The sequence below is a fragment of the Camelus bactrianus genome, chromosome 23 (genome assembly GCF_048773025.1).
Source record: "Camelus bactrianus isolate YW-2024 breed Bactrian camel chromosome 23, ASM4877302v1, whole genome shotgun sequence".
NCBI classification, from domain to species: domain Eukaryota; kingdom Metazoa; phylum Chordata; class Mammalia; order Artiodactyla; family Camelidae; genus Camelus; species Camelus bactrianus.
In genome coordinates this window covers 25159828-25187105 of record NC_133561.1, presented here as the reverse complement: position 1 = coordinate 25187105, position 27278 = coordinate 25159828, and the positions used below count along the sequence as shown (strand labels likewise).

The 27278-nt window shown below is 36.2% G+C and overlaps 1 protein-coding gene across 5 annotated transcripts in view; it reads left to right on the top strand.

The window, feature by feature from the left end:
* Window positions 1-25294, top strand: part of RPS6KC1 (ribosomal protein S6 kinase C1) — a 141563-nt gene extending 116269 nt beyond the window's left edge. For all 5 annotated transcript variants that reach the window (XM_074351828.1, XM_074351827.1, XM_074351830.1 and 2 more), the window contains 3 exons: window positions 14160-14242; window positions 15322-15417; window positions 24321-25294. In XM_074351828.1, the coding sequence (XP_074207929.1) occupies window positions 14160-14242; window positions 15322-15417; window positions 24321-24431 (290 nt within the window). In that variant the 3' untranslated portion in view covers window positions 24432-25294. The remainder of the gene's footprint in view (window positions 1-14159; window positions 14243-15321; window positions 15418-24320) is intronic.
* Window positions 25295-27278: the final 1984 nt, after the last annotated feature.

Here is a 27278-nt window from a genome sequence, read left to right as displayed (position 1 = left end):
ATGCTTAGAAGCTAACCAGCATGTTATTGATGCTAACATTGTTTCCCAGCATAATGGGAAATGATTATAATTAGGATTGAAAGAGCTATATTGTTTGTAGTTACAATCTTCATTGTTAAGAATTATTTCTCTTTTGGGGAATAGAAAAGTTTCTCAATCTGCAAAGCAAATATCCTATAACTGTTTCCTGAAAACAGTGATTTAGGTTTTCTTCTTACTGTTAGACTCTTTTCTTTCCTCTCTCTTCCCCCAAATTAGGGTTGTTTGATTTTATCTCTTCGTAGGGGCAATAGAGCATGCCTACTTTTTTTTGTTTCTCTCAAATAGATATTATTATGCTGATTTTTGAAATCTTACTGGTATGATTTAGTTAATGGGATAACAAAAAATTTCAGAGTGAAATCACTTTATTATGGTTATCTGGTTTACTTTTTAACAGGCCTTCCCCCTTTCTAATTTGATAGTAAATAACATTTTAGGTACCAATGTGTAAAAATTTATATGTTAATTATAATAAATTTTGAGGTTTTAGGATCAAAATTAAGTCTTTAAGTTCTTTTAAGTGAAACCTGTTAAATCCTGAAGTCAAGTGCAGTATAAACTTCACATCAAAACCAGAGGTTTATGGGGCAGTTTAATGTTTGTAAGTGGCTCCTTATTTCCTATATGTCTTCTCACTTTCTTATTGAAAACTATACGGTTGCACTTGGGCATTCTAGCAGATTATTTTTCTTCAGAGGACAGACATGTTTACTTTAATATCTATAGCATACTGACCTCCTGAGAATTTTAATATATGTGGAACAAATCATACCACATTCATCAATAGATACATACTTTCAGTTTTGTGGACTGAAATACAATTTTGTGTACTGAATTTAATACAGATCAGTTTCCAAGGTCTAATTTTTAAGCCTTTTCCCAGAAGTCACAATTCTCATAGTTTACCAGCAGGTGGCAGTCTACCATTAATGGATTTTCACTGTCATCTTCCAGGTTGCCCTTCACTAACGTTTGAAAAAAGCTGCGGTCTGAAGAAGGGCTTTGTTTTAATTATTTGTAAAAGAGCATTATATTTTCAAGCTTTATGAATTACAAAAGTGTTCCAGCATTATGGCATACATTGAACAATGTGGGAAGTCTCTTCATTCTTTGGGCCTATTAATTTGTTTTATCAATAGGATAAAACTAAGTCAGTAATGGCTTTAATTGAAAAGTAATGCTAGTGTTCTAATTTAGATGATCTTAAACCTAGAGTTGCTGAACTCAGTTAAGTTTGTGTACTCCTGCATTCCTTATCCTGCAAGGGGAATTCGAGCAAAAAGTTGTAAATTACTGCTTGTTTCAAATGGAATAGCAGTGCTACTGATAAAAACTACAGGTAGACTTTACTCTTCTCAGAGGGGTGGAAGCAATGATAAGATGCTAATGTTTCAATGCTTAAAAATCATAAGTCAGTGAATACACAGGAAAATAGAGTAGTTAGTCATCTTTTGATCTACCCTTAGAAACAACTAAGGGTTGAAGTAATTTTCCTCCCACGTCCCACTTGCCCTCCCATTTCCCAACTCTAACCTTAGTATTATTGTCCAAGTAACTCTAAAGCACGTTAAGCAGCTGATGTTTGGTTAGAAAGTAAAGTTGTCACAAGATTATGATGAGAACGATTCACTTCTGTTTAAACAGCATGCAACCTCTACCCCTACCACTCCTCCCTCCTGGGAATCCTTATCACATATTTGTCCTAAAAACATTATCCACCTGCCCTGCGCTTCATAATATCAGCAGTGTATCTTTTTATCTTGTGGATGATGTGCCTTTATATTTTGAGAAAAATTTCCAGTAACAGATTCGATTTACATGGACAGAAACTTGAGCAAATGCCAGACTAGCAGGGGGGCCATTATTCTGCTCTATAAATAAGTTTAAAAAAGAAAACACACACACAGAAACCTGTGAATCAACATGTTTTGGTCTAATTGAGGGGAAAACCAAGACAGATAAATTTTGAAATGCAAATGATCACCTTCTGTTACTTAAGTATAGTTTCTGCCAACTTTGTGATCTTAGATTTTAAAAAGTCATAGTCATTTCAACAACGTATACTACCAGGGATGTCCGATATTCACAAATCTCTACGACAAAATGAAGAACTTTTTTAAAAAGTTGCCACTTTTTTATATTAAAGAAAATAAATCCAACAACAAAAAGACAAAAACCATGGAGCTTTCTCTGTCTACATCTGTGAAAAAGCCAGCAAATAAATGGCTGCAGCTGCAGGCCCATCAAGAGGGTCTTGAGAGTATGAATTCACAGATCAAACCCAGCCCTGTTTTCAAAGTAGAAGCCATTCCTTTTAGGTTCACTTTGCATTCTTAGATTATCTAGGATGGTTCTCAAGAAAGATTTTATTTTAAATAAACATCATTCATGGTAAATGGGTTCCTTTCATAGCACAGAAATGCAGAGCAGAGTTCAGGAAGAGAAAAAGCAAAGAAATAATCCCCAAAGTAGGAAGAGATTGTGTAGCATGACAACATACATATAACACTGTCGAGTTTCCGTATTAGGAGAGTTTTAGATACTTCATTAAGAAATGTTTAGACAGATTCTCCTGATTTTTGTTGGGAGAGATTATAGAATAATCTGGAGAATTATAGAATAACTGTAGTAAACTGGTTATTCCTCTCGAGGACTTCCTTGTACTTACTCTGACCTAATTTCTATTTGTTTGTACAAACACATAAACACACACATATACAGAAAAGATTTTATGGACTATATCACTGGAACTAATAATTTATCATAATATAGAATAAGTTTTTGTTACAGTATTTTAACATACAGGAAAAGTAAAATGTCAAGGAAGTATTTATTCTTTTACCAGTATTTTTTTCTTAGCAGTCTCGACTCTTCATCATAAAAAAAAAATGCTAGAAATAGAACCTATAATATTAAGCACACACAACACAAAAGACTGTATTTGAAAGTTTAACATGCAATCTAAGACAAGTGAATAAAACTGTTTATATGTTAGTTATTATGCTAACATAATCACTTAAGTTTCCCGTTCTTGTCTTAACAAGTTGATACGGTGTCCTATCAGTGTGTCCTTCACCTTCATTTTCCACTCTATTACGAGCCTTTATACATGCTTGAAATTTACATTGATATTTCTCACTGAATACTTTTCACACTTGAGAATTTATAGGTGAATATGTTTGTAAATTGAAGAAGTCCAAAGTGTTTTTTTACTGCAGCCCAGTCTCCACGCTCCCAGATGTCAAATGACAGGTTTGCTTCCTCTCTTAGGCGATTTCACACTTGGAAACAGCTCACAGCTGACGGTGAAAAGTGAAACATAGAAAAATCATGCTGAAAACTATCTGCAAAATTCAGTTTTAGAGCATGACATTTATTTACTATCAGCCTTTGCTCTTCTAGCCTGACTTTATCAAATAATCCATGAATATATTTTTGGGGCATTGTCTCCCCTGCCCTTCTCCATAGGCATGTTTACACACGATTAGTTGCTTTTTAAGCATGGTGCTCTGTGTGATAGTTATGTATTTGATAATTAGATCTAGGACTCAGACCATGGATGGTTTAAAAAAACATGAGATCATCATATGTTTAAGATTTAGAATATTAAGATGGAATTGAGAATTACCAGAACTCGATTTTTTTCTAACTCAGCCATTAACTCATTGTGTGACCTCGGGCAAGTTATTTAAGGCTTTTTAGGCCTTAATTTACCAATAGCAAAGTAGATATTAAAAACTTTTTTTCTTAACGTTTTATTTTGAAAAATTTCAAACATAGAAAAAAGTTGGAAGAATTGTATAGTTAGCATCCATATTTACCCATCGTCTGGATTCTACAGTTATATCTAGCCAAAATAGATTTTTTGGGTATTCATAAGTTCACAGATGTCAAATGATATAATACCCTTTTTATACAAAATTTTGTCAAAATTCAAGTCCATCTTCTTAAGGCAAGAATTTCTCCCCCCCCCCCCCAAGAATAAATACTGATTTCTTGTCTGACATCAGTAGGGTTAAAAGAATTATTTCACTTGGAGAACTTTCTAAGTATTCTATTTTTGCTCATTTATAGTTTTTACATAAAGTATACTATGTGGTAATGAGGGGTTTATTGAAAATATTTTCACTTGGAGGGAAAAAGCCAAGACAACTTTTGAGTAGGGTGAAATTTGAAGCCAAAATTTTTAACAAAAAAAATTATTTAAAAGAAGAGTCATTTAGATCTGAGAATTTCTGGGTCCTGGGTAACTTCACCATGTATGAGGAATCTAATTTTAGGAATATGAAATTGATAGAGAAAACAAATGAATACAGATATATATTTTGAAATAATAATGTTATAATCAGGAGCTATGCCTTTATCTCTGGTCTGGTCTGGTTTTTTCCCCAAAGGAGAAGGAAGAAAAAGGCAGTAGGGAGCTATAGAAATAATTTAAAAAGAGTAAAATATTTGTGGTTAATATTTAAACATTATGTTTCAAACAGTAACTCTTTTGTTTGATTTACCCTTAAGCAAAACTTCAACAGTAGCTCTCTTGTACATAGTCAATGTTTTAATGTTTTCCTTGAATGATTAGCAAGTACTTTTAATCTTTTGCCTTTAGTTCCTAATGTTACAAAAACTAAATCTATATTTTCTTCAAGAGAAACAGAATCTTTTCAAGTTTGCCACAGAATTTTAAAATTTTACACTGACAAAAGTTCCCTGGTGCACTCTACCCTGTGTCCTGATGAAGCTTATGCCATGAGTATGTTAGGATAAGCAAAAAGAGGTTCAGGTCAACTCAAGTCTTACCCTTATCCAGAAGGGCAAGACCCTTCTGATGGAAAGAAAATTGAAGGGTCACTTTATACATGTTTGAGGGTCTGGAACCTTGGGGTCTGTCTCTAGGATAGGATGTGGTCTTGGAGCCCTCACAACCCGCCAGTGATGGCCCAGTCACCGTCACCTCTATGTTAAGATCACTCCATATTGAAATAGACCCGTTCTGAAACCATGCTTCTCATCAGGCCAGAATGTGATTTGTCTCTGGCAATGAGAACGAGACAGAGTAATCACGAGTGTTCAGTCCTTGTTATTTGGCATCTTAGTGAATGTAACACATCAGGCCATTTCAAGAGAAGAAATTCTTCAGCTGTTAGAACTAGAGAATTGATAAGAGTGAAAGAATTGATGCTGCATTTCACCTTTTCTTTATGAAAACAGTAACTCTGTGCATTTCATAGTACTACCTGCCATTGGGGAATAGAGGGTTTACCTCAAGCTTTAGATTATTAAAAGGAAGTTAATTTTCACCTCTCATTTACTCCAAATCTTTTTCTTCATGATCTTAGACAAATTTCTTTTTTAGAAGAGGAACATGAAATTAGAAACTTACAGTTTTAAGTAATAATTACTGTGTAATAATGCTTCTTAATTTTAAGGTCTAAATGGATTTTTGGCAACTGTTCAGTTAATTGGCCTCGCCACCATATTATCATAAAGAAGAAAGTGAGCTATCCTTTACCCCTGATATTTAACAAAGAAGATGTAATGCTGAGTTCAACATTATGTACCAGAGCTGTTGGCCAGCTTCTTTGACCAAATCATCAGTTTTTATACCACGTAAAACCTTGTCAGTTTGAATCTCCAGGAAGTAACCAGGGCTGACTCCTTCTAAACAATTATTCATAAATACTTCCTTCAAATAAATGTTTAAAAATGGTAAGGTTTTAAAAAATTGATGATAAAGCAAGCAGAATTCCTGAAGCTCCTTTAATAGCAGTGCGTGCAGCTCTGCCTGCCTAACGCAGCAGCAGAGCAGCAGGGAGAGAGAGAGAGAACTGCATCTGTCATTTTCACAATTTTCAGTTAGCCCTTTTCTCATCAATCAACTTTAATGGCTTTGGTTGGGTAACACTCTGACACTGGATGGCTATTCCGAATGAAGTTGTTGTGATATGATCAATGGAAAATGGAGCATGCTATTAGTTTTTTTTCCTACTAGAAATGCAGTGTGAGAGACTTAAGCAAGAATGTATAGAGCTCAGAATTATAATTATAATCAGTCAACCAGAAGTCATATGGTAGTTACCTGTTTCTTATCTTACCTCACAAGAAAACGGTACAGTAATGATACCCATACTTTCTTGAATAAGTAATTTTTGGCTCTGGAATGCTGAATCTAGTTAAATCAGTGAGAACTTGACCCAACTAGTGCAGATAATTGCAGGAAAGCTCAGAACATGGTTGCCAGGTCACCACGACAACAAGAAATTCAGAGCTGGGTAGTGGGAGAAAAGCAGAATTGGGTATTTTGTCAAGCCTGGCCTGAATTAGCTGAGTGTGGTGTGTCCTTAACATTCAAGTCTCCATAATACGAATCAAGGACCAGAGTTTCATATAATTAGATTACCTGAAAACCAACTGAATTAATAACGTGGTGGTGGCAGGAAGCAAGGCTGGAGACTGGGATGAGCCAAGAAAAGCCAAGAAAGTGTGTGGGAGGCGGAGCAGCATGGCATCTCCCCATCACTAGGGGGTGCTGTGGAGAAGCCCAGAGCCCCAGCTGCCGCAGACTCTTCCCTCGGGAAAGTGCTAGCCTCTGCCGTTGGTCTTGTCTGGACAATATTCTCATGAGTTAGAGTGATGTGATACCAGCAACTTTTAAACAGTTCATATGCTGTACTCCACAAATAAGGCATTTGAATAATCAATTGAGTGCAATGTTGAAGGGCTTCACGGAATATGGAACAGATAATCGGGCAGCCAACATTTTCTGAAATATAAATATATAAATATAAAGTAAGAAAAAAGGGGGCAAAATGCCCATTTGAAAGGATGGGCTAAGACATGCAAATTCCAGCCTCTAGTTAGTCCAGATATTATAGCCGGCTTACACATTTGTAGCACATTTCATGTAATTCTGTGTCTGGATTCCTTACATTGAACAGGAGCAGGAGAAACCTGGAGTCATCTCCCAGTCCTGTCTTCTTCCTGTCCCCAGGGTTTTTCAGCTTTATATCCTTACCATGTGCCATCTGTGCCAGGACAAACCATTGCCGTCACTGTGCTCTACAGAGGGGAGCTCTGAAAGCTGTCCAGCTGTCCACTCAAACAGCCCACTTTAAGCCATCGTCATCTCTTGCTGGACCACTGCAGTCCTCAGCTGACTGGCCTCCATCCTTGCCTGCTCTCATCTGTGTTCCCTTCAGCGGCCAGAAAATGCTTTTGATAACGTTTGAAGCTTTCTTGCCTACCACATGTGGAGGACAAAAGGACTTGATGTAGATCTCTGTGCTCAATGAGACTTAAAGAGAATTCATGTGATGAGGCCTTTCTTTGTAGGTATTTTGAATGCACTGTGCCACAAGACACAAGATGGATATGGTTATTCAACAAACATTTATTAAGTGCCTCCTGTGTCCCAGGCACTGCTTAGGAGCTGGAAATAAGACATAATTGGTTTAGTATTGACAGTTAATCTTGAAGATTTGTATTAAAAAAAGGGATTGCCTAAACAGAAGACCTATACAGTTAATTATCTAGGACGTTAATAGACTTTTATAGGTGAATAGTTATATTTATAGAATTATAATCTGCCAAGCTAACAAAAGGTACGCTTAGCTGTCCCTCTTCTCACAGTTTAGTTCCATGTATTGTTGGATATATATAAATAAATGCTTTCTTCTGTGCTGCTTTCTCTTAGCTCTTTAGTCATCAGCTGTAGTGGAAGACTAATGCTCAGCCCCTGCATAGAAAATCTTTATACACAGCAAGAGCTGGTGAGGGAAATTGACTAGAATTTTGTAATTCTAGTCCCTTTCAATTAGCAACAGATGCTGCGGGGAAAGATTGTCTGTGTAGGAACACAGTACTAATGTCTCCATGCTCTCGCTAACATGGAATGCTCGTTGCAGAAGAAGGATGTTCTTTTCCTTGGTCCAAGTATGTCACTAGTGATAGATCAGGTTTTTTCTTTTTTTAACTTTTCTCCACTATCTAAGGCCATTAATGAAATCTGACTCCCCTGGAAGAAAGTTAACAAACTATTTGTAACAGCATTTTAATCTTACTGAACACTTACAGAATTTATAGAAAATTTAGATACCACGGCTTTTTTCCTGATACTGTCAAAGTGTACATGGTGTTTAATTTTAAGGTTCATAAGACTGTGGCTTCGTTTTTATACTGTTTTATTCACCAAAGATCTCTCTTTTATTCTAAAAGCTAATTTTTCCCCCCTAAAAGAGAGAGTTGGAATCCTTAAGGTCAGGTATTTAAAGTAAAAATTTTAAAACTTGTTTTGGAAAAAAAAAATCCTGTGGCATTAGAAAACTATATTTACTGCCCCTCTCCCCTAAAACTATACTTAGTTTTGGTTATCACTTTACTGTATTCTATAGGTCTGTGCCTTTAAAGTTGTTCCATCATTCTGATATTTGGATAAAGTGCTCTGTCATTTATGTGACTTAATTCTTTCGGCATCTAAATGTTGGTTTAACTTGACTATGATGTAAATACTTTATTTGCAACAATTGTTGCTTTTTCATTGAATTTTATTTGACCTCTTAATAAGAGTTCCAGAATTACTATAACTTTGAGAGTGAAGAGAAGTGAGGCCTCTAAGATAAAAAGTATAGTTAAGGAAAGGAGTTTAGGAGAAATATTTACTACTTGTTCTAAATTAAAGTAGAATTTCTCTATGTGAAATTATCTGCTAAGTAAATTCTGAACTAACTGTGTTTGCTACTACGTCCTGAAAGGAAGGTAGAAATAACAGAATGTGCAGCTGGAGGCGTTATGGAATTGTCTCCGGAGGTTTCTGGAATGGGGGTGGGCAGCTCATTGTTACTATCAGTTGAGGTAAGGGAAAGGGTGCGAGGACCTGTTTGGGTCTCCCTCAGTGACAAAACCATGGAACAGAATCGAGTGATATCACCAGTCTGAAAATGTGCCTTAACAAATCCATCAAAGAACTAAATGCAGAATATCAAATTCCCTTATTTACCAAGCACAGTGACGGTGAAGTAAAAAGAAAATTCCCGAATTTAGGAATTTACAGTTGGTTAAACTGCAAGGTGATTCATCTTTCTAAAGCTTTATACAGAGGTTGGTATTCATTTTTAAAGTCTGAGTTTGAGACACATTTTCTAGCTTTTAAAGCTCTCTGTACAGTTTCCAGCGCAGTTTTAGCATTATCTGCAATTTTTTTTGAGCCATGTCTTTTGACAAATCCATGTGACATGACCTGTACAGCCCTAAAAGGCAGGGCCTGGGCCGGTGGATAGAGTATGTCGTGATTTCAGTAATGCTGAGATCACGTTGTCTCTCCTGCGTCTTTCAGACTTCCTCAAGTCTAAAAGTGTATACTCTGCTGCTTTCCTTTCACTTTTCATACAGATAAAGACATTTTATGGTTTCCTGAGTCCAAGCTTTCTGCCTTTTTGCTCCTTTACTTTTCAGGAGCAAGGCTTATTATAGTGCAGTTTTGGGGTCAGGTTAACATTATTATTTTTGGCTTGGTAAGAGGGAGACTTAGTAAACTCTGACTATCATAGGGACTGTAAAACTGTCTTATTCTATGTTTTAGCAAGCCCTTTGACAGTGTGGGTTACCAAGGCAGCATTATTTTTCTGAAAAATACCCTGGCTTGTTGAAGAGTGTTCTATGAGGTGTTAAACATGAGTAAAACAAAGGTAGGCAAAGCGCGTTTTTATGTTGTGGTGTCTTTATTGTTTTATTTAAACTTGTTTATACGCTTGTGAATTATGATCATTTGAATCATTAGTATGAGTCAGTATTGTGTTAGAATTTGGGAATTGAGAGTACTAAAATGAGAGGTCTGGGATTTTACTAGACTGCCCTCCCATTGCTGTCCTCAAAAAAATTTGGATGAGTTGAAATCTAATCTGGAGCTGATTCTGTGTCTCCCTTACATTAAAAGATGATAATCGTTGGATTTAGTGGCGCTGACTCGTTTCGCTTGCCACCAGGTCTCTCAGGGACAGGGCAGGGTGGCTGTGCATAGGAAGAAGGAAGATTGTGGAATGCTGGCCCATTTTAGCATAATCCCACTCTTTGGGCATCTTAGGTTAATGGAGGGAGAAGAAGTTATGAGAAAGGCTCTTGAGTGCTTTTGAAAACACTTTCAGGATTGTAAAATTACAGGTAGAGGGATTGTTAGAGGTCTGGCTGTCCTCGTTTTCAGAGCAGCTGAAACACTCAGCCAGACTCAAACAGAAGCACAGCTGGAGCCCTGTCAGCACGTGTCTGACTCAAAGACAAAAATCCAAGATTCTGTGATGTCACCATCTCTTTTTGAGCTTTTGTGGAAATAATCTGAGAATTTGTTTGTTTTCGTAGGGAGTAGTTTATTTGCTCACTGTCTGTAGCGCTGCTGTACTTGCGGAGAATAAGGATGCTGCTTTACCGCCCTGGAAACCGCAAATACAGGATGGAGTGTCAGGAGAAGGGGCGTGCACAGAAACCGAACACAGTGGGTCTTACAGGGAAAATATTTTGGAAGTTGACAAAACAGAGTTGAATTTATCTTTCAGAATATTTTTCTGCTTTTTCCCCAAAGATTTTAAAAATTCAAGGTAGGAGTTGAAAGAGGCTTCTCAGCTTTGCTACGTAATACTTTAAAAATAGCCTCACAAATTTATTTGGTATTTCTTTATATTCTCTGCTTTTGACATAGGACACACATACCTGACTGTTCACCTTGTATTTAGAGTAGCAATCATGCAGCTTTATATATAAGTCAGTACTCTTGGTTTATGCTTACATTTTTGTATAGATTTTGCCAGTTAAGCAGTTACAGAGTACTGGTTTTGATGGGCACAGAACCTCTGGCTTCTTTTTGGCAGTGCAATTTCAGGGTGTATCTTTAAAATTTTAATGTAAGAATTATTGATCTATAAGGGATGTTGAAAAGACAACAAAAATCCTTCATTCTGATTATTAAAAGAAAGTGAAAATTCTGTTTTAAAACCTTAAAGGAAAATTTTATGAGTACCTGCTTCCAGTTGTTTTAATGTTTAGTTTCCTTAGCCATTAGGAAGTTCTTCTTTGTATCTTATCTAATACAGAGCTCTTTGTTCAGAGTCATCTATTTAAACAAGGACAGTTAGTCATGATGTTACTTTCACATAAATTAAAGAATCCTTGCTTAATATAAAGTCATTCTGAGAAATAGTGATTCAAGCTGTGCTGTTAATGGGATGGATTTAAAATGTGTTCAGTTTTCACCTCCCCTCCCCAGATTTCCATGAGGAAAAAATCTAACTTTTCAAAGTTGCTGTCCTTCTTTTTTAGCCCTATCAGATTAAAGACAACGTTGAGACTCGTTGCCTTCCTACTTTCAGAAGCTGTTTTTCTTAGATTGGATCTCTAGGCCTGAACTCCACTAAAAGGTTAAGTGGTGACCTCCAAGAAGGGGAAGAAAGACAGAAAAAGAGGAGGGGGAAAGCAGCAGGCTGTCAGTGGAAGAAAGAAGGGAAGATCAAGGAAGGATGCAAAAAGAATTGGGGAGAGAGTGAAATAGTCCCAGGCTGGCAGAGCTAGAGCGTCGCCAGCAGTTCTGCCAGGTGCCACTTGGTGCGTCCTGGGCTAGGTAGGGAGCCAGCCGAACACGGAGAGTAAATTGTCTTCAGGGCCTACTTGGGTCTCTTGTTCCGTCTTCACAGACTAGGCCTAGCCTAGCGCCTGGTTTGTGCAGTTTGTGTATGTTGGTTGAATGCATCTGATGGGTTGAGACTTCATGGAGGCCTGAATATACATATTCCTGATTAAGCAAGACATTTGGATGTTATTTAATGGTCAGTGGCAAGCCATTTCAGAACAGGGAAATGATGTAATCCATTGCCTGGAAGGAAATGTGCAAAAGGCTATATTTGATGACAGGGCTATGGTGAATTTCTTTTACTTTTCTAAAGTTTATAAGAACACACATCCCTTCTAAAGTTTCTGGAGCACACTTCTGAGGTGATGGTGGCTGTCTCTGGGGAGGTTGGGAGTAGGGGTGGGGGCAATGTGTTTGAATCTGGGAGGGGTTGCGTAAACACTTTGAATGAGAGCTGCTAAGGAATTATCCCTCAAGGGAATCACTATTTTCTGAAATCCCCAAGTATCAAAATTGTAGCATTTATAGCTAAATTTAATCCAGAGGCCCTCAGATCTAACCCTGGTGTTGCTGATGAGATCAGGTGACTTCCTCAAGGCTCTTAACCCAGGATTTCCGTTTCCTAGTCCGTTGCTGTCTCTAACACACGATAACATTAAAGTTGTAGAGGAGACTGTAGGCTCTGAGGGAGGGCTGGCCTATGTAACTTCGTCTTCCTGGCTCCAACAAGCCTGCTTATTGTCATGTCATCTTGCTGTACATTTAAAATTGCACCGCTTAACTATTCATGTGGGTTAATAAGTATAGGAATGGTATCCCAGAGGCAAGCCGCTAAAACATTGTCGTAGTTTCTCACTGGTCTTTTTAAAAAATACATACTTTTAAAATTAGGATTCTATTGTCTTATAGCTTGTTTTTTAAAATTTAATATAACCAGACGTTTACTTATACACTTAAACCTTGTATGAATACATTTAAAATGCTTACATAGTATTTCATCATGATAATGTGCCACACGACGTATAATTAGACCTCTGTTGTTAGATAGTAGGGTAGTTCTCAGTTTAGCAAACAAGCTGCACATGGCTCTTGGAGGATTAGGAGACTTCTGGTCATTCATAGAACAATTTAAGTTAGTAAAATATGTATGTTTTCTTCTTACCACCTAGCGGAGAGCAGGTAGTTAGAGCCTGGAGGGTGTGATCTGGCATGAAGCACAGCAGAGAGCAAGCCCGGGCAGGGGCTGCTGTGAAGGGTGTGGTTCCACCCAGGCCGTCTGAAACCCAGAATGGCGTAAGGACAGGGATTCGGAGGAAGGTTGCTGAGGTGGAGTCATTCCACTGTCTTGCATAGGGACGGCTCTTTTCTTTTCCTGGCCCATATGACCTTTGCTTCAAGACTTAAAACTCAAGCTATGTTAATTATTATTATTATTATTTTTTTTGGTTCTCCAACACAGTAGATTTGCTAAGTATTGGTTAAAAGGCTGGGCACCTGAGCACCACTTTCAGTCATATTGTCCAAGTTCCAACCTACCTGCTTAAAACCTCTTCAACAGTATTGTTGTGAGGTGTGGGCTACCTGCAGACAAATAATGAGTGTGTTTTGTCAGTCAAATGCAAATGAAAGGGCAGGTACTTCTCAAACGTAGTGACTAGTTGAATGTTACTAGAAAAGGACAAGAAGACATCAAACATGACTTAAGGGCTAAAAGCCTCAAAAATGGTGAAATGAGAAGTTATTATTGCTGATTGGTAGAGAAGAACCTGAAAGATGATACCTGAAAACTCACATTTCCAGAACTTGTGCTGATGAGAGGTAGATATAACACAAATAAAATTCTCATTTGGAGATACTCTAAAAGCCCTTATCTTAGCCAGTAGTTCCAGATGTGGCTTAAAACAGCATATCTACCTGTGCTTTTAAATAACAAAGTGGGTAAATTTGCATTTCACATGCTCCTCCGTTAGTTGAAAACAATTGATTATATAGGATAGGAGAGGGATGATACTGTAAACCGGGTCTTAGTTCTGCTGCTGATTTTCTGTATGACATTGAACAAGGCATTTCACCTCTCTGGTTTCTAACCTATAACTAAAAGGATAATTAATACTGGTTTCAGTAATTTTTGAAGTACCTTCTGAAACCTAGAGTCTTTATTTCTAAAACAAAGAATGACCCCGAGATAGGTCATATACATTCTCAAATTTGAAAAAATTAAGCAAAATGCTGATCTAGGAGTTTCCTGTAACTTTCAAGTAAAGCATCTTGAAGGTGTCCCTCCATCAACTAAAGAACAAATGTCTCAGTTTAATATGTGACTGCATAAAAAAATGCAACCACAGTAGGTGACCAAAGGGATAAGTAACTTTCAGGAATTTTGAAAGCCCAGTAGTATTTAGTATGTGCTCTCTCAGCATTAAAAAGGTCACCTTGCAAAATACATGTTAATTTTGAAAGTTTAATTGACCTTTGGAATTTTAATATCAACCTTTTTTGGTGTGTTTAGAGGTTGGAGCCATCACAGAAGAAACTGAAGCCTGTGATTGGTGGAGTTTGGGTGCTGTCCTCTTTGAACTTCTCACTGGCAAGGTAAGCAGTGACCTGGATGTTTAATAAGTCTATCCAGATGCTACCTTGATTTCAAATTGAGACTATTTAGCCTTTGCCTCTAGTTTTTAGATCATGGACTAAGTAAGAAAAACTTGATACCAAAAATGGAGGGGTGCAGAAAAATGCAAGTTTATCAAGATTTCAGATTTTTGTAAAAGTAGAATTATATTACATTGAACAAATTGATAGTGAAATTCTGTTATGTCACAATGGTTGTACATAGTGAGATATAAGACGAGACATTCTTTTTCTTCTTTCTCTGTGGTTCAGTTTTAACAGTTAAATTTGTAAGGTTCATACATGGATTCATTAGAATTTTCTGTATGTTTTAAACACCTAGTCTGAAACCATGAGGGGATTATCATTTTAGAAAGCAAGTGTAGATATTAAAGGTAACATTATCTTTTTTCTCAATACTGTAAATTTTTCCTATCCATTCTAGCTTAAGGACAGAATTTATACTCCCTCTGATCAATAACTTTTAAGTAAGATGTTTGAGGTTAGTAGTTAATAGACTTTAGTAGAGTATTGTGCAGATTGCCTCCTGGATGAAAATAGAGAAATGAACAGTCATACTTTTGTAAGTGGTTACCTACCTTAAATATGTAGTTAATGCTGAACTCGTAACACTGTCGTAGAATATACAAATCGCCTATATGTACATTTAAACCATGCAGTGCTATACATATATAAAGCATTATTATTAACAAATTTTCAACTTGGAAGGTTTTTTAAGAACATTAAAAAATTTCAGTGCTATCAAGTCCTTTTTAGTTTTTGGATGTAATGTAAGCTTTTCTGTTATTAGGCATCTTTATAACTAAGGGAAAAGGGCGAAAAGCGTAAGCTTGTGATGGGATTTTGATGACTGCCTGTATTTCAGTTAGAAGTTCTGCAGGCTCATAGTCCTTTTCCTAAACTGCTTAGAGGGCACTGTGTTGATTACTGCACCTCCAGTTAGGTTGGTCGTTGAGCTCTCCATATTTGCTGTCCATATTCTGATGGAACAGAATGTGATGGTATTTGGGATAAGAAGTGTACCTGATTGATTGTTTCAGACTCTGGTTGAGTGCCATCCAGCAGGAATAAATACTCACACTACTTTGAACATGCCAGAATGTGTCTCTGAAGAGGCTCGCTCACTCATTCAACAGGTAATTTAATTGACCTATTGGCCAAGTATATCAACCATGCAAATTAACAGAGTCCACAGCTCCAAGCTCCAAAACCTTAAAGAAATTAGTTTTGGGCAAGAAAGACCCATTACTAACCACAAATTCAGAATCAGTACTGTGTGTCTTTAGGCTTCTGCTGTTATCTAAGTATTGATGATGTCAGAACAGTTAAAGCTTGTTGGTATTAATTTTTTTCCCCTCGGAAATCCAGGCTAATGTTTAGTCAGTTCCATATATCTGTGTAGGCATAAGATTTCAGTATTGCTTTTAGCTTGTCTGGAGCTGCCCTGTTATATTTTGTAACCCTATATGAATGGCTATTTTCAATTTTTGATTCATATTTATAAACTTAGGAATGGGCTACTTAGGAGAGAAGTTGGTAGGAAATCTTGCCAAGTTAGGTCACTCGTAGATCCATTCATGGAACTTGAATACTGGTATCAGTGTACTTCTGGTGGCTTTGAGGAAAGAGATTACTGATAATTACAGTTCAGTATCCCAGAGGTAGGCTTGGAACTCTAGCGAGCTTCTTAAACTGATTCCCCACATTTAAAATGCTCCTCTAGTTTTGGAGAAGGAGTTTTGATGAGTACACTGAGGCTTGTTTAGGACTGTGACGTAGAGGCTCACAGTTAGACAGGCCTGTGATCCCGTATACTTTTATGAAAAGATCAAGGGAAAGGTTATTTGAAAAAGATCAAGAACTAAAATTTTTGTTTAAGGAAATGTGAATTATTTTTATAAATCAGGGAAAACAAAATTTAAAAAAGAAAGAAAGGAAGAAGGGAAGGGGAGAAGATATTAAGAAGAGAATCACTTAGTATTCACCTGAAGAGTGATTTTGGTTCCGTTCAACAAATCTGTGCAAGGCATAGTGTCATAAGCTGCAAAGGTAAGGCTCCCAGATAACTGTGTCACAGGTAGATTTGACAAAGGCCATCAGAGAGGGTTAAAGTGTACTGTGGCAAGTCAAGGTAACGAGGTGTTACAGTTGAGGCAGCGGTGGTATTAGGAAGGGTTTTGTGCAGTGGGTGTTACTCTTGTGGGGCCTTAGCCCGAACTGCAGCATTGCAGGGTTGGATGTGGAGGAAGAGCTAGATGGAAATCACAGCTTGAACAGAGGCACGGAAGGAGTCAGAAAGCCTCAACTTGGGAATTGGAAAGTTCGGTTTATCCAGAGTACAGGGATGAACATAGGGATGAGTAATAGCAGTAAATGAGTGTGGAAAGAGAAGTTGGGGTTCTCTTAAGGGGTTCTGTTATCATGAGCACCAGGGGAAAATGATAGCATTTAATTCAGTAAAAAAAAATAGAGATTTGGAGTTTTTATGCAGAAGAGTGAAAGGATCAGAGTTGTGCTTCAGGAAGACTAATTTGCCCAGAGTATATAAAATAAAAAGAAACATAATCAGATTGGAAATAGTGAGATGAGAGTACCCTGAGCTCTTTGCAAAAGGATTAAGAGATAATGCAAAGATACATGAACTTTTCATTCTAATGGGGAAAAAGGACACTTACTCATTTGATTTCATCTTATTTTCTGTGGCACAAGGTAAATTCAGAATATTTCTTTGTTAAATAGTTTAAGGAAGGCTAGGAACTGCTATTTTTTTGTTTTTCTTTCTTAGAAGTAGTCATTATTATATAATATTGAGAATAGAATTTGCCACATTAATTAAGGTCTGCTACTCCTATCTCTTAGAAATTATATTGTAAAGGAGTCTGAGCTTAAGGTATGTTAATTTCCCACATGCAGATATGTATAGCTCATATAGTGGAAGAGCATTCCGTCGTTGGCGTGCCTAAGGAAACTACCACTCATGTTGAGGAAGCATCATCAGGAAAGGGAAAGGGGGTCTCTTGGCATGATTAGCAATCTGTCATTTTGACTTTCCTCTTCCACTACCTCACAGTTCATAGAGGTCATTTTTAAAAATCACAGAATGATTTATATGGAAATAATTCTGCTTTGGGGAGATTTTTTCCTCTTTGGTCTTTTCAGCTCCTTGCTTTTTTCCTAGATTTCATAATCCCCTGTACCCAGTGGTTCAGGCACCTCAGTCCAAGTGAAGAGTGCTAAAGTGAACATAGTTACGTTTAAGTGCAATTAAGTAAAAAGGTATTTACACTTTACAAATCCTCAGAGCATGTATATTTGTGCTTCACAGTGTACATGTAGTTCATTATGTCCCAGTTGCTTTGTCAGTTGAAAGGTATATGAGAAAAAAGACTTTCAAAACAAATTTGTGTCTCCATTGCTCAGCTTTATTGCCTATTCTTCAGGAGAAAAGAGGTTGGCAGTGACTGTCTTGGTTTTGCCGTCAGTTGACATGTTCTCTTAAGCAATAGAATATTTGTGTGACCCCTCAGGAGGCCTGGGATAGTATTTAAAATGGCAGAATAAGCAAGACAGTCATGGATGAAACAGTTACATTTTTGCCTATAGATTTATACTTGCAAATTTGTAGACGAGTCCATGAACTAAGTAAATTGACTTTAGTAAAAGTCAGAATATAAACCTTTCTTGGAATTTCATAATGAGCTCATGTTTTGGAAAAAATAGGTGCAGAAAAGCCAATTATAACAAGAAAGAAAGAACTTACATGTTTATATGTTTCCTGAAATATTAAAAAATATGCTACAGTTACAGTTAATTCTTATCAATGTTTGATATTTTACATTTATAGTAAAATGTCTGCTGCCTTCCACATTTTAGTCAGTAGACATGAATTGTCTGATTTTGAAAATGGATTTGATACATTTAGGATTTCTTATGTTTGTTTTGTAATAGCAGCTTTTCTTTTAACAGTTTAGCAACTTCTAATATAAAAATTCTTTGACCAGTTAGCTTTAATAAAAAGCAGTCATTTTGAATGCTAGATACAATAATTCCAAGTGAAAAGACTGTGAGTACAGCCTTTTGAAGTATATGCTTCACTCCCCTTGTGGATTTGATAATATCAAAGTGAAGTAATAGATCCTTGGCACTTGCAGATCACACACTCATGAGGCAATGTAATGTTGTGATCAAGAGCATGGATTCCGGAGACTTCATACCTGAATTCAGATCCTGTCCTTGCTGCTTACTACCTATATGATCTTAAGCAAGTTATTTAATTTTTGTGAGTCTGTTTTCTCATCTATAAAACAGAGATAATAAAAGTAACTATTCATAGAGTTGTGTGAATTTTTTAAACGAATTAACCTCTGTTAAGTGATTAGAATAATGCCTGACACACAATAAGTGTCACGTAAATGTTTCGTATTATTATTATTATTGATAGGGCAACATTAAAGGTTCATGACATATACCAATTTGTAATTTGATGAAGCATGTAGTTGAATTATAGGACTGACTGCTAACGTAAGAGTAAGGCAGCTGCTGGTGATACAGGTTGAAAAGATCTAAAAAAGTAGTGGATTGGCACATAATGGGAAATCAATTGATATTTTTATATAAATAATTGAATTAATGAATCATGACTGAAAGAACAAATGGAGATAGAGGAAAAAGAAGAAATGAAAGTTTAAGTTTAATTTGAATAGTGGAATTTCCTATAGGTATAGAACCATTAGTGTAAAGTAATCACCTAAATATTTCAGTTGCAGTTGGCTAAATTCTTCAAAAAAAAATTATTTGTTATAGGAATATTCGCAAATGTGAATGGCTATAGGTATGAAGAGGTTGGCAAATTCTCTTCTCAAAAAAGGAAATTGTGGAGTTGGATGGAGTTGGCAGAAAGAACCATCTAGTGCTTTGGAAACTGATGAGAGGGATACAACAATCTGGAACGTATTTATGCTTGAAAAACAGCTGAACTTTGGGAAAGAACAGTGGGACTCTGTGACATTCTTGCCTGGGAGTTGCTCCTATCCCCTGCCTGCATGGTCAGGTGTGAAGGTTCTGCCAGACTGGGGCAGGTCATGAGGACCAACACTGAGGCTGTCTTCATGTGCATGGGAACAGGGAAAGAAAGTGGCCTAAATTTTGAACATATTCTCCTGCCCATTGGCATAGGATGGAAGCATTAGTGGCTGAGGTATTTGAATGCACTCCTTTTCAATCACTGGTTGACCACTAAGCTATGCAGACACAGGGATGACGCTTAGGAAACCAAGCTTAAAGATGAAAACAGGAGAAAAAAAAAATGAGCAGAGATATCAACCTGTGTTTGTTACAGTGGGGTGTGGGGAAGCAGGTCTAGCTGAAACAAGTTACCAGAAAAAGAATAAACCAACCAACAGTTAATGATAACAGTCTTCATGAGAAAAAAAAAATCAGACTCTAGAGAAAATATGTTGTCTAAAATATCTGATTTTCAGCAAAATATAGTAAGATATCTGCAGAAACAAAATAGTATGACCCATATGCATGGGAAAAAAGCAGTCAATAGAAATTACTCTGAGTGTCCCCAGAGTTTGGATTTAACAGTCTTCAAAGAAGTTATAAATATTTTCACGGAACTAAAGGAAACCACATTTAAAGCATTAAAGGAAAATAAGACAGTAATGAATCAATAAATGGAGATTCTCAGCAAGGGGATAAAAATTGTAGTAAAAGAAAAAAAAGAACCAAATAGAAATTCTCAAGTTGAAAAGTACAATAATTAAAATGAAGAATTAAGTAGGGGGAAAAATTAACTGGAACATCTCAACAGCAAATTTGGGATAGCTGAAGGAAGAATCAAAGAACTTGAAGACAGAATGATAGTAATTATCCCATTCTAAAAACAGACACAAAAATTTGAAGAAAAATGAACAGGGATACAGAGGCCTGTAAGACTATATTAAATATACCAATATACATATAATGGAGATTTCAAAAAGAGAGGAAATAGGGAAAGGGGCAACAAAAAATATTTAAGAAACAAGCTAAAACATCTCATACTTGATGAAGAACATTATTATACATCCAAGAGGCTAAGTGGACCCTAAGTAGGAAAATATAAAGAGATCTACGTAGAGATGTTATAGTCAAATTGTTGAAAGACAAAAACAAAAGAGGAAAAATTTTGAAAGCAGCCAAAGCAAACAACTCATTGTATACAAGGGAACACTGATGTCTGACTTCTCATCAAAAACAATGGGAAACAGGAGACCCCAGAATGACATATTTAAAGTGCTGAAAGGAAGTAACTCTCAACCAAAAATTTTGTATCCAGCAAAATTACCCTTCAAAAATGAAAATGAAAAAAGAAATTCCCAGGTGAAGACTGAGAGAATCCATTGCTAGCAGACCTGTCTTACAAGAAATAGTATAGGAAGTTCTTAGGCTAACAGTTATCAGATAGTGACCTGAATTCATAAGAGGAAGTGAAGAGTCCTGGAATGATATATGAATAGAAATGATTCAGTATTTCTCTTCTCAACTTCTTTTAAAAAACGTAAGTTTGTATAAAGCAATATATACAACACTGTGCTGATAGGTTTATGATATATGTATAGGTTTAATATACAGAATTTAATGAGTGTAAAAGACAAAAGAGGGCAGAAAGAATGGAACTATAGTGGAGCAAAGTTTCTACATTTCACTGGACCTAAGTTAATATTAATCTGAAGTAGATTGTGATAAATTAAGAAGTGTATTGTAATCCTTACAGCAACCACTGAAAAAATAGTAAAAGGAAATTAATAGAGGAACTGAAATAGTATAGTAAAAAGTATTTGACACAAAAGAAGGCAATAAAAGAGGAACAAAAAAGACAATAGAGGGAACAAGTAGCAAAATGGCAAACATAAACCCACCATGTCAATAATTACATTCAATGTGAATGTCTAAACATGCCAAACAAAAGGCAGAGATTGTTAACTGGATAAAAAACTGAAATCCAAGTATCTGTGTACGAGAGACACACTTATATTCTAAGACACAAATAGGCTGAAAGAAAAAGAATGGAAAAAGATAAACCATGCAATCAGGTCATAGGAGAGCTGAAGTGACTATATTAAACACCAGACAAAATCAATGTGAAGACAAAAGACTTCCAGGGACTAAGATGTTTTATAATGATGAAGAGGTCAACATGTAGAAAGATACAGCAATTATAATTGTTTATGCTCTAATAAAAGCTTCAAAACATATGAAGCAAAATCTGACCAATTGAAGGAAAAAATAGATAATCCAGTAATAATAAATGGAAACTTCAATACCCCATTCTTGATAATCGATAGAAAATCAGCAACAATATAGAGAAGACCTAACAACTTTATTAAACAACTCTAGCTGACTTATATAGAACAATGATTGCAGAATACCTTCTTGTCACATGTACATGAAACATTCTCCGTGATGGATCATCTGCTATGTAATAAAACAAGTTTCAGTATTTAAAAGGATTGAAATTATACAGCATACTCTGACCATAATAATTTTTTATTAGAAATCATCCACAGAAAGAGATCTAGTGAACCCACACCAGGTATTTAGAAATTAAACAACACACTCTTAAATAACCTGAGTCAAAGAAAAAAATCCCAAGAGAAGCCACAGAATGTTTTTACTGGAATGAGAAAAAAAAATACAATATATCAAAATTTATAGGATACAGCTACATCAGTTCTTGAGGGAAATTTATGGCTTTAGACACATACAGGAAAAGAGGAATGATCTTAAATAGAAATCTCACCTTGTAACTGAGGAAACTAGAAAAAGAAACTGAAAAGCAAAGTAAATCCAAAGAGAGCAGAAGAAAGGAAGCAGAAATCAATGAAAGAGAAAATTTTTGTTGACTAGAAGAGAAAAATTAAATCACAAGTTGGTTCTTTGAAAATATCAACAAAATTGGGAAACCTTATCTTACTCCAAAATGTATATGAAAAGGCAGGGGACCCAGCATATCCAAAACAATTTTGAAAGAGAACAAAGAGGGAGAACTTAAACTACCAAATTTCCACAGTCGGTATAAAGCCACATTGACTATTTAATTACTGTGTTATTAGAGCAAAGATAGGCATATAGGTCAATGGAATGGAACTGAGAGTTCGGAAATAAACTGTTACATTTATGGTCCATTGATTTTTTAGTAAAGGCGCCAAGATAATTTGATGATGAAAAAAAAGTCTTTTCAATAAACAGTGCTGAAAAAATTAAATATTCACATGCTAAAACCAAAATGAACTAAGACCCTTACCTTATGTCATATGTAAAAATTAACTCAAAATAGCTCATAGAACTATATGTAGGAGCTAAAACTATAAAAATTGTAGGGGAAAAAACCAGGAGAAAATCTTCATGACCTGGGGTTAGGAAAAGAATTATTAGATATGACACCAAAAACATGATCCATAAAAGAAAAAAAAATGATGAAGTGGGCTTCATTAAAATTAAAAACTCTTGTACCTCAAAGGATACAGTAAGAAAATGAGAAGACATGCCACAGACTGGGAGAAACTATATGCACATCATGTAACTGATAAAAGACTTGTATTCAGAATGTATAAAGAACTCTTTTAACTCAGTAAGCAGACAGCTCAGTGTAAAAATGGCAAAGATGCAGCAAGGAAGCTATATGAATGGTTAAGAAGGACATGAAAAAATGCTCACCACCATTAGTCATTAAGGAATACAAGTTAAGTCATAATAATATACCACTAATATCCACTAGAAGGTTGTAATGAAAAGGATAGACAGTACCAAGTGTCGATGAGGATAAAGAGAAACTGAAACTCTCATACATTGCTGGTGGGAATGTAAAATGGTACAGCAACTTTAGATAAAGTTTGGCAGTTTCTTAAAAAGCTAAACATTAACTTAACACGTGACCCACCAATCCCACTCCTAGGAATGTCCTTAAGAGAAATGAAAACGTGTCTTCAGAAAGACATATGTGAATGTTAATAGCAATATTATTCATTATAGCCTCAACCTGGAAAGTCCAAATATCCATTAACTGGTGAATAGATTAAAAAATGTGTTATATTCAAATAGTGGAATGTTACTCAGAAATAAAAAGGAACAGATTATTGATACCTGCTGCAACATGGACGAATCTCAAAAACATTTCGCTAAGTGAAAGAAGGCAGCTGCAAAAGACAATATATTTTATTTCATTTATATGAAATATGCAGAAAGGGCAAGTTTATAGAGACAGCAAATTAGTGGTTGCCTTGGGCTGGGGATGGAAATGCGGATTAACTGCAAACAGCATAAGGAATCTTTTTTAGGGTGATCAGAGTGTTCTAAAACTGGATTGTGGTGATAGTTGCACAACTCTTCAAATTTGCTGAGAATCATGCAGTTGGCTCAATCGTATATGACTACTTTTATTTTCCCAACTTAATCCTGTGGCATATAACATTATTAACTTATTTTATACCCGATTCCTATCAGTGAAGAAGTCAAAACATGTTGCAATCATTGGATCAGATTATTTCATTTGAGTCAGCTATTTCAAGATAGCGATTTTGGAATACGAATTGGCTTGTTCAGACCGTAGGTAAAGTTTAGTCCAATGCATACGTAATTCATTAGGGGCTGAAAGACTTACTGTGCCTCCCAAAGTTTCTAATCATGAAAGGAGTAAATGGATCTCTCAGAATTTGGTTCAATATCTAATTAATATCACAATTGTACTTTTGGAGTAGGACATTGATAGGTGTAACTATCCTGTTTTACTATATGAGGATGAGAAACAAAGTGAGTTACTCAAGGTCATATTTCAAATCAGGTGAAAAACTATAAACTAAGATATATTCCCCACCATTCCACAGCTAGAGTGACTTTATAGACATACTTCCCTTTCAAGGAAAAATAGTCAGTTGGCTGTTAATCAAGTCCATTTGTTACTGGGGTTGAATTTAGAAGTTCTTTCCTTTCATATATTTTTATTTTCCTTTGATTCTCTAGTTGGAGTCTTATTACTCACTAAATTCTTCTTTTTTAGCTCTTACAGTTCAACCCTGTGGAGCGTCTTGGTGCTGGGGTTGCTGGTGTTGAAGATATCAAATCTCATCCATTTTTTACCCCTGTGGATTGGGCAGAACTGATGAGATGAACATAATGCAGGGTTGTCTGCACACATTCTGATCTCCTCTGTGACGGGCGTCTCCAGCACAGAGGCAGCTCTGCCTCACGGTCACATATGGAGCACCAAAGCATTGGGATGAAGATCTTTAGAGGAAGTGGGGGAAGAAAAGGCTGAAAGAGAACAATTCCTTTACAGTTACTGTCTCGACAGGATTGGCTACATTTGCAAGGGGCTGTTACGTACAGACCTTTCACCAAGGTTGATCTTTATTTTATCTGCATTTAGTGTTGCAGATGAATTGTAAACCCAACTGAAAGAGGAATGCCTTTCCAGAACTTCCTCTGACGTGAAGCTCCAAGTGTAGGATGAAGTGTTGCCTGAAAGGAGGACCTTACGTGGCAGCTGACAGTGCTTTCTGCTAACCGAGATTGGTGTAATATGATCAAATTAATATTTGCTGAATAGTATACTAAAAGTGCTTCATGAATAATATCATCTATGGAGCTTAAAAAGCAAGAAAAAAAGAATATACACATCATATCTGATAGAAAACCTGAACCACCATGCTATGTATTTAATGTATATCAAATGTGGCCCCATATTCATTCTTTCAGAAGTCCATGTGAGAAGAAAACACTCCACGTTGTCCTCCTTGTACTTTGCTGGTTGGTACTGCTAACAGAAGGGTTCATATAAACACTCTGTCTCTCTCTCCAGCTTTATCTTTCTGCTGTCTACTCCCTTTGCCTGTTCTCTCATATTCTGTTCTTCCTACCCCTACTAATACATATGCAGCGAAAAAGGGAAGGGAGTATTTATTTATCCAAATTGTACCAACTTAATAAGAACTAAAGAATAATGATGTAAAATAAACATGGTAAAACTTTAAATCTCTCTTTCATTTAATTGCTTAAGATTTTTTTTTTTTAAAAGCCTCTCTTCCTTTCATTTTGGAATGTTAGCAATTTCTGCTTCTTATTATGCTGGACTTCATTTTAGTTTTTTGGCTTAGTATCCTAAGAACCAAAGGATCTCATCTAAATGGAATTGAATGGCAATCCTAATTTATTACTTATTGACAAGATTTCCAGGTTTGACCTCCTAATCTCCTTGACATGGTATAGAAAGAATATGAGTATTTATGTATCTCCCAACATTTGTAATTTCTTTCTGTTGCTAACATGGCTCCTGTAGTCATGCATTGTTTATAACAATTTAAAAATTTTCTGTAAGTGAATGTCAATTTTTTAACTTTATCCAAAAAAGAAAGGATAAGTCACTATTTCCAAGTTAGGAGCCACAAATATAATGAAAGTTTTCTGTTTTTTTTTAATTCTTTGTATTTTTGAGGTCTCTGTGGGAGCATATCCCTACTCCAAGAGCATCTATACAGCTTCCAGCTGCCATCGGCCATGTCCTCCCATCAAATTAAATGGAAGCAGAAAATGCTTTAGTGAAACAAAGGAAATGTGCAAGCATTTTTCCTTTTTCTGTTATCCTACTCCCCCATTTTCCTTTTTGGTCCCCTTATAACCTGAACCCCAGCTGAAGGGCTGCAACAACACCAGGATGGGGAGCAGGTCACCAGGATCAATCAAGATGACATCACTCCCTGGAACTGGATTTCAACTCACCAGCCCCCTGGCCTCATAACAGGAACTCATGCAGGTGAGACACAAGAATGACTTCCTGTGTAGGACTGGTAGGAAATCTGCAAGTAGTTAGAGCTGGCTGTTCCAGAGCTTCCTTCCAGAAGTGCCCTATGACATGAAAGTAGGACAACTAAGGTGAGGCTCCCAGCCCTACCACATGATTTTGGTCCCTCAGATTCAAAGAACAATGTTAACAGATGGTTGCTGTGTTAGTGTGTTGACATAATGCCATTGCTTCAATTTCTCCGTCTCTTTCTGTATGTTTGGAACTTGGGCTTAATGTAAATACATCATTCATAATCAGGGTGGACATGAATTATTTTAGTAATAAACACAGGATAAATGGCTTTGGGGTTGATGAATCTAAGTCTGTTTTTACTTGATGGTGTATATTAGAAATATTAGTATTTCTAATGCTGTGGGTAATACTTTTTTGCTGTTGCTTTGTTTTGTTGGGTTTTGGTTTTTTTTTTTTTTTTTTTTTGTATTTTCTTGAGCATATGGCATTTGGGTCAAAATCATAAAAGAACTTACCACATAAGTATTTCTCATTTGATTTTTTATTGTAGTAAAATTTACATAATATAAAATTTACCATTTTAACCACTTTTAAGTATACAATTCAGTGGCATTAAGTACATTCACATTTTTATTCATCACCACTGTGCACTTCAGAACTTCTTAATCATCCCAAACTGAAACTCTTTACCTATTAAACAGTAAGTTCCCATTCCTCCTCCCCCTGTCCCCTAGTAACCACCATTCTACCTTCTGTATGAATTTGACTGTTCTAGGAGGTCTCTCATAGAAGTGGAATCATTTAATACCTGTTCTTTTATGTCTGCCTTATTTTACTTATTAGCATAATGTTTTCAAGTTTCATCCATGCTGTAGCATATATCAGAATTTCACTCCTTTTTAAGGCTAAATAATATTCCATTATATGTGTATATCACATTTTGTTCAGCTGTTCATCTGGGAATGGACATTTGAGTGTTTCCACCTTTTGGCTGTTGTGAACAATGCCCTTAAGAGCATTGATGTTCAAACATCTGTTCAGGTCCTTGCTGTCACTTGATTTTATATTTTTATATGGAATTACCAGTGTCATTGACTATTATTTTACTATGTTTTTCATAAAAGAGCTTTTCCAGCAGGATGCCAGTAACTTGGCATAATGCCACCTATCTTATGATATGAAAATCTACTACTTCTGTTTTAC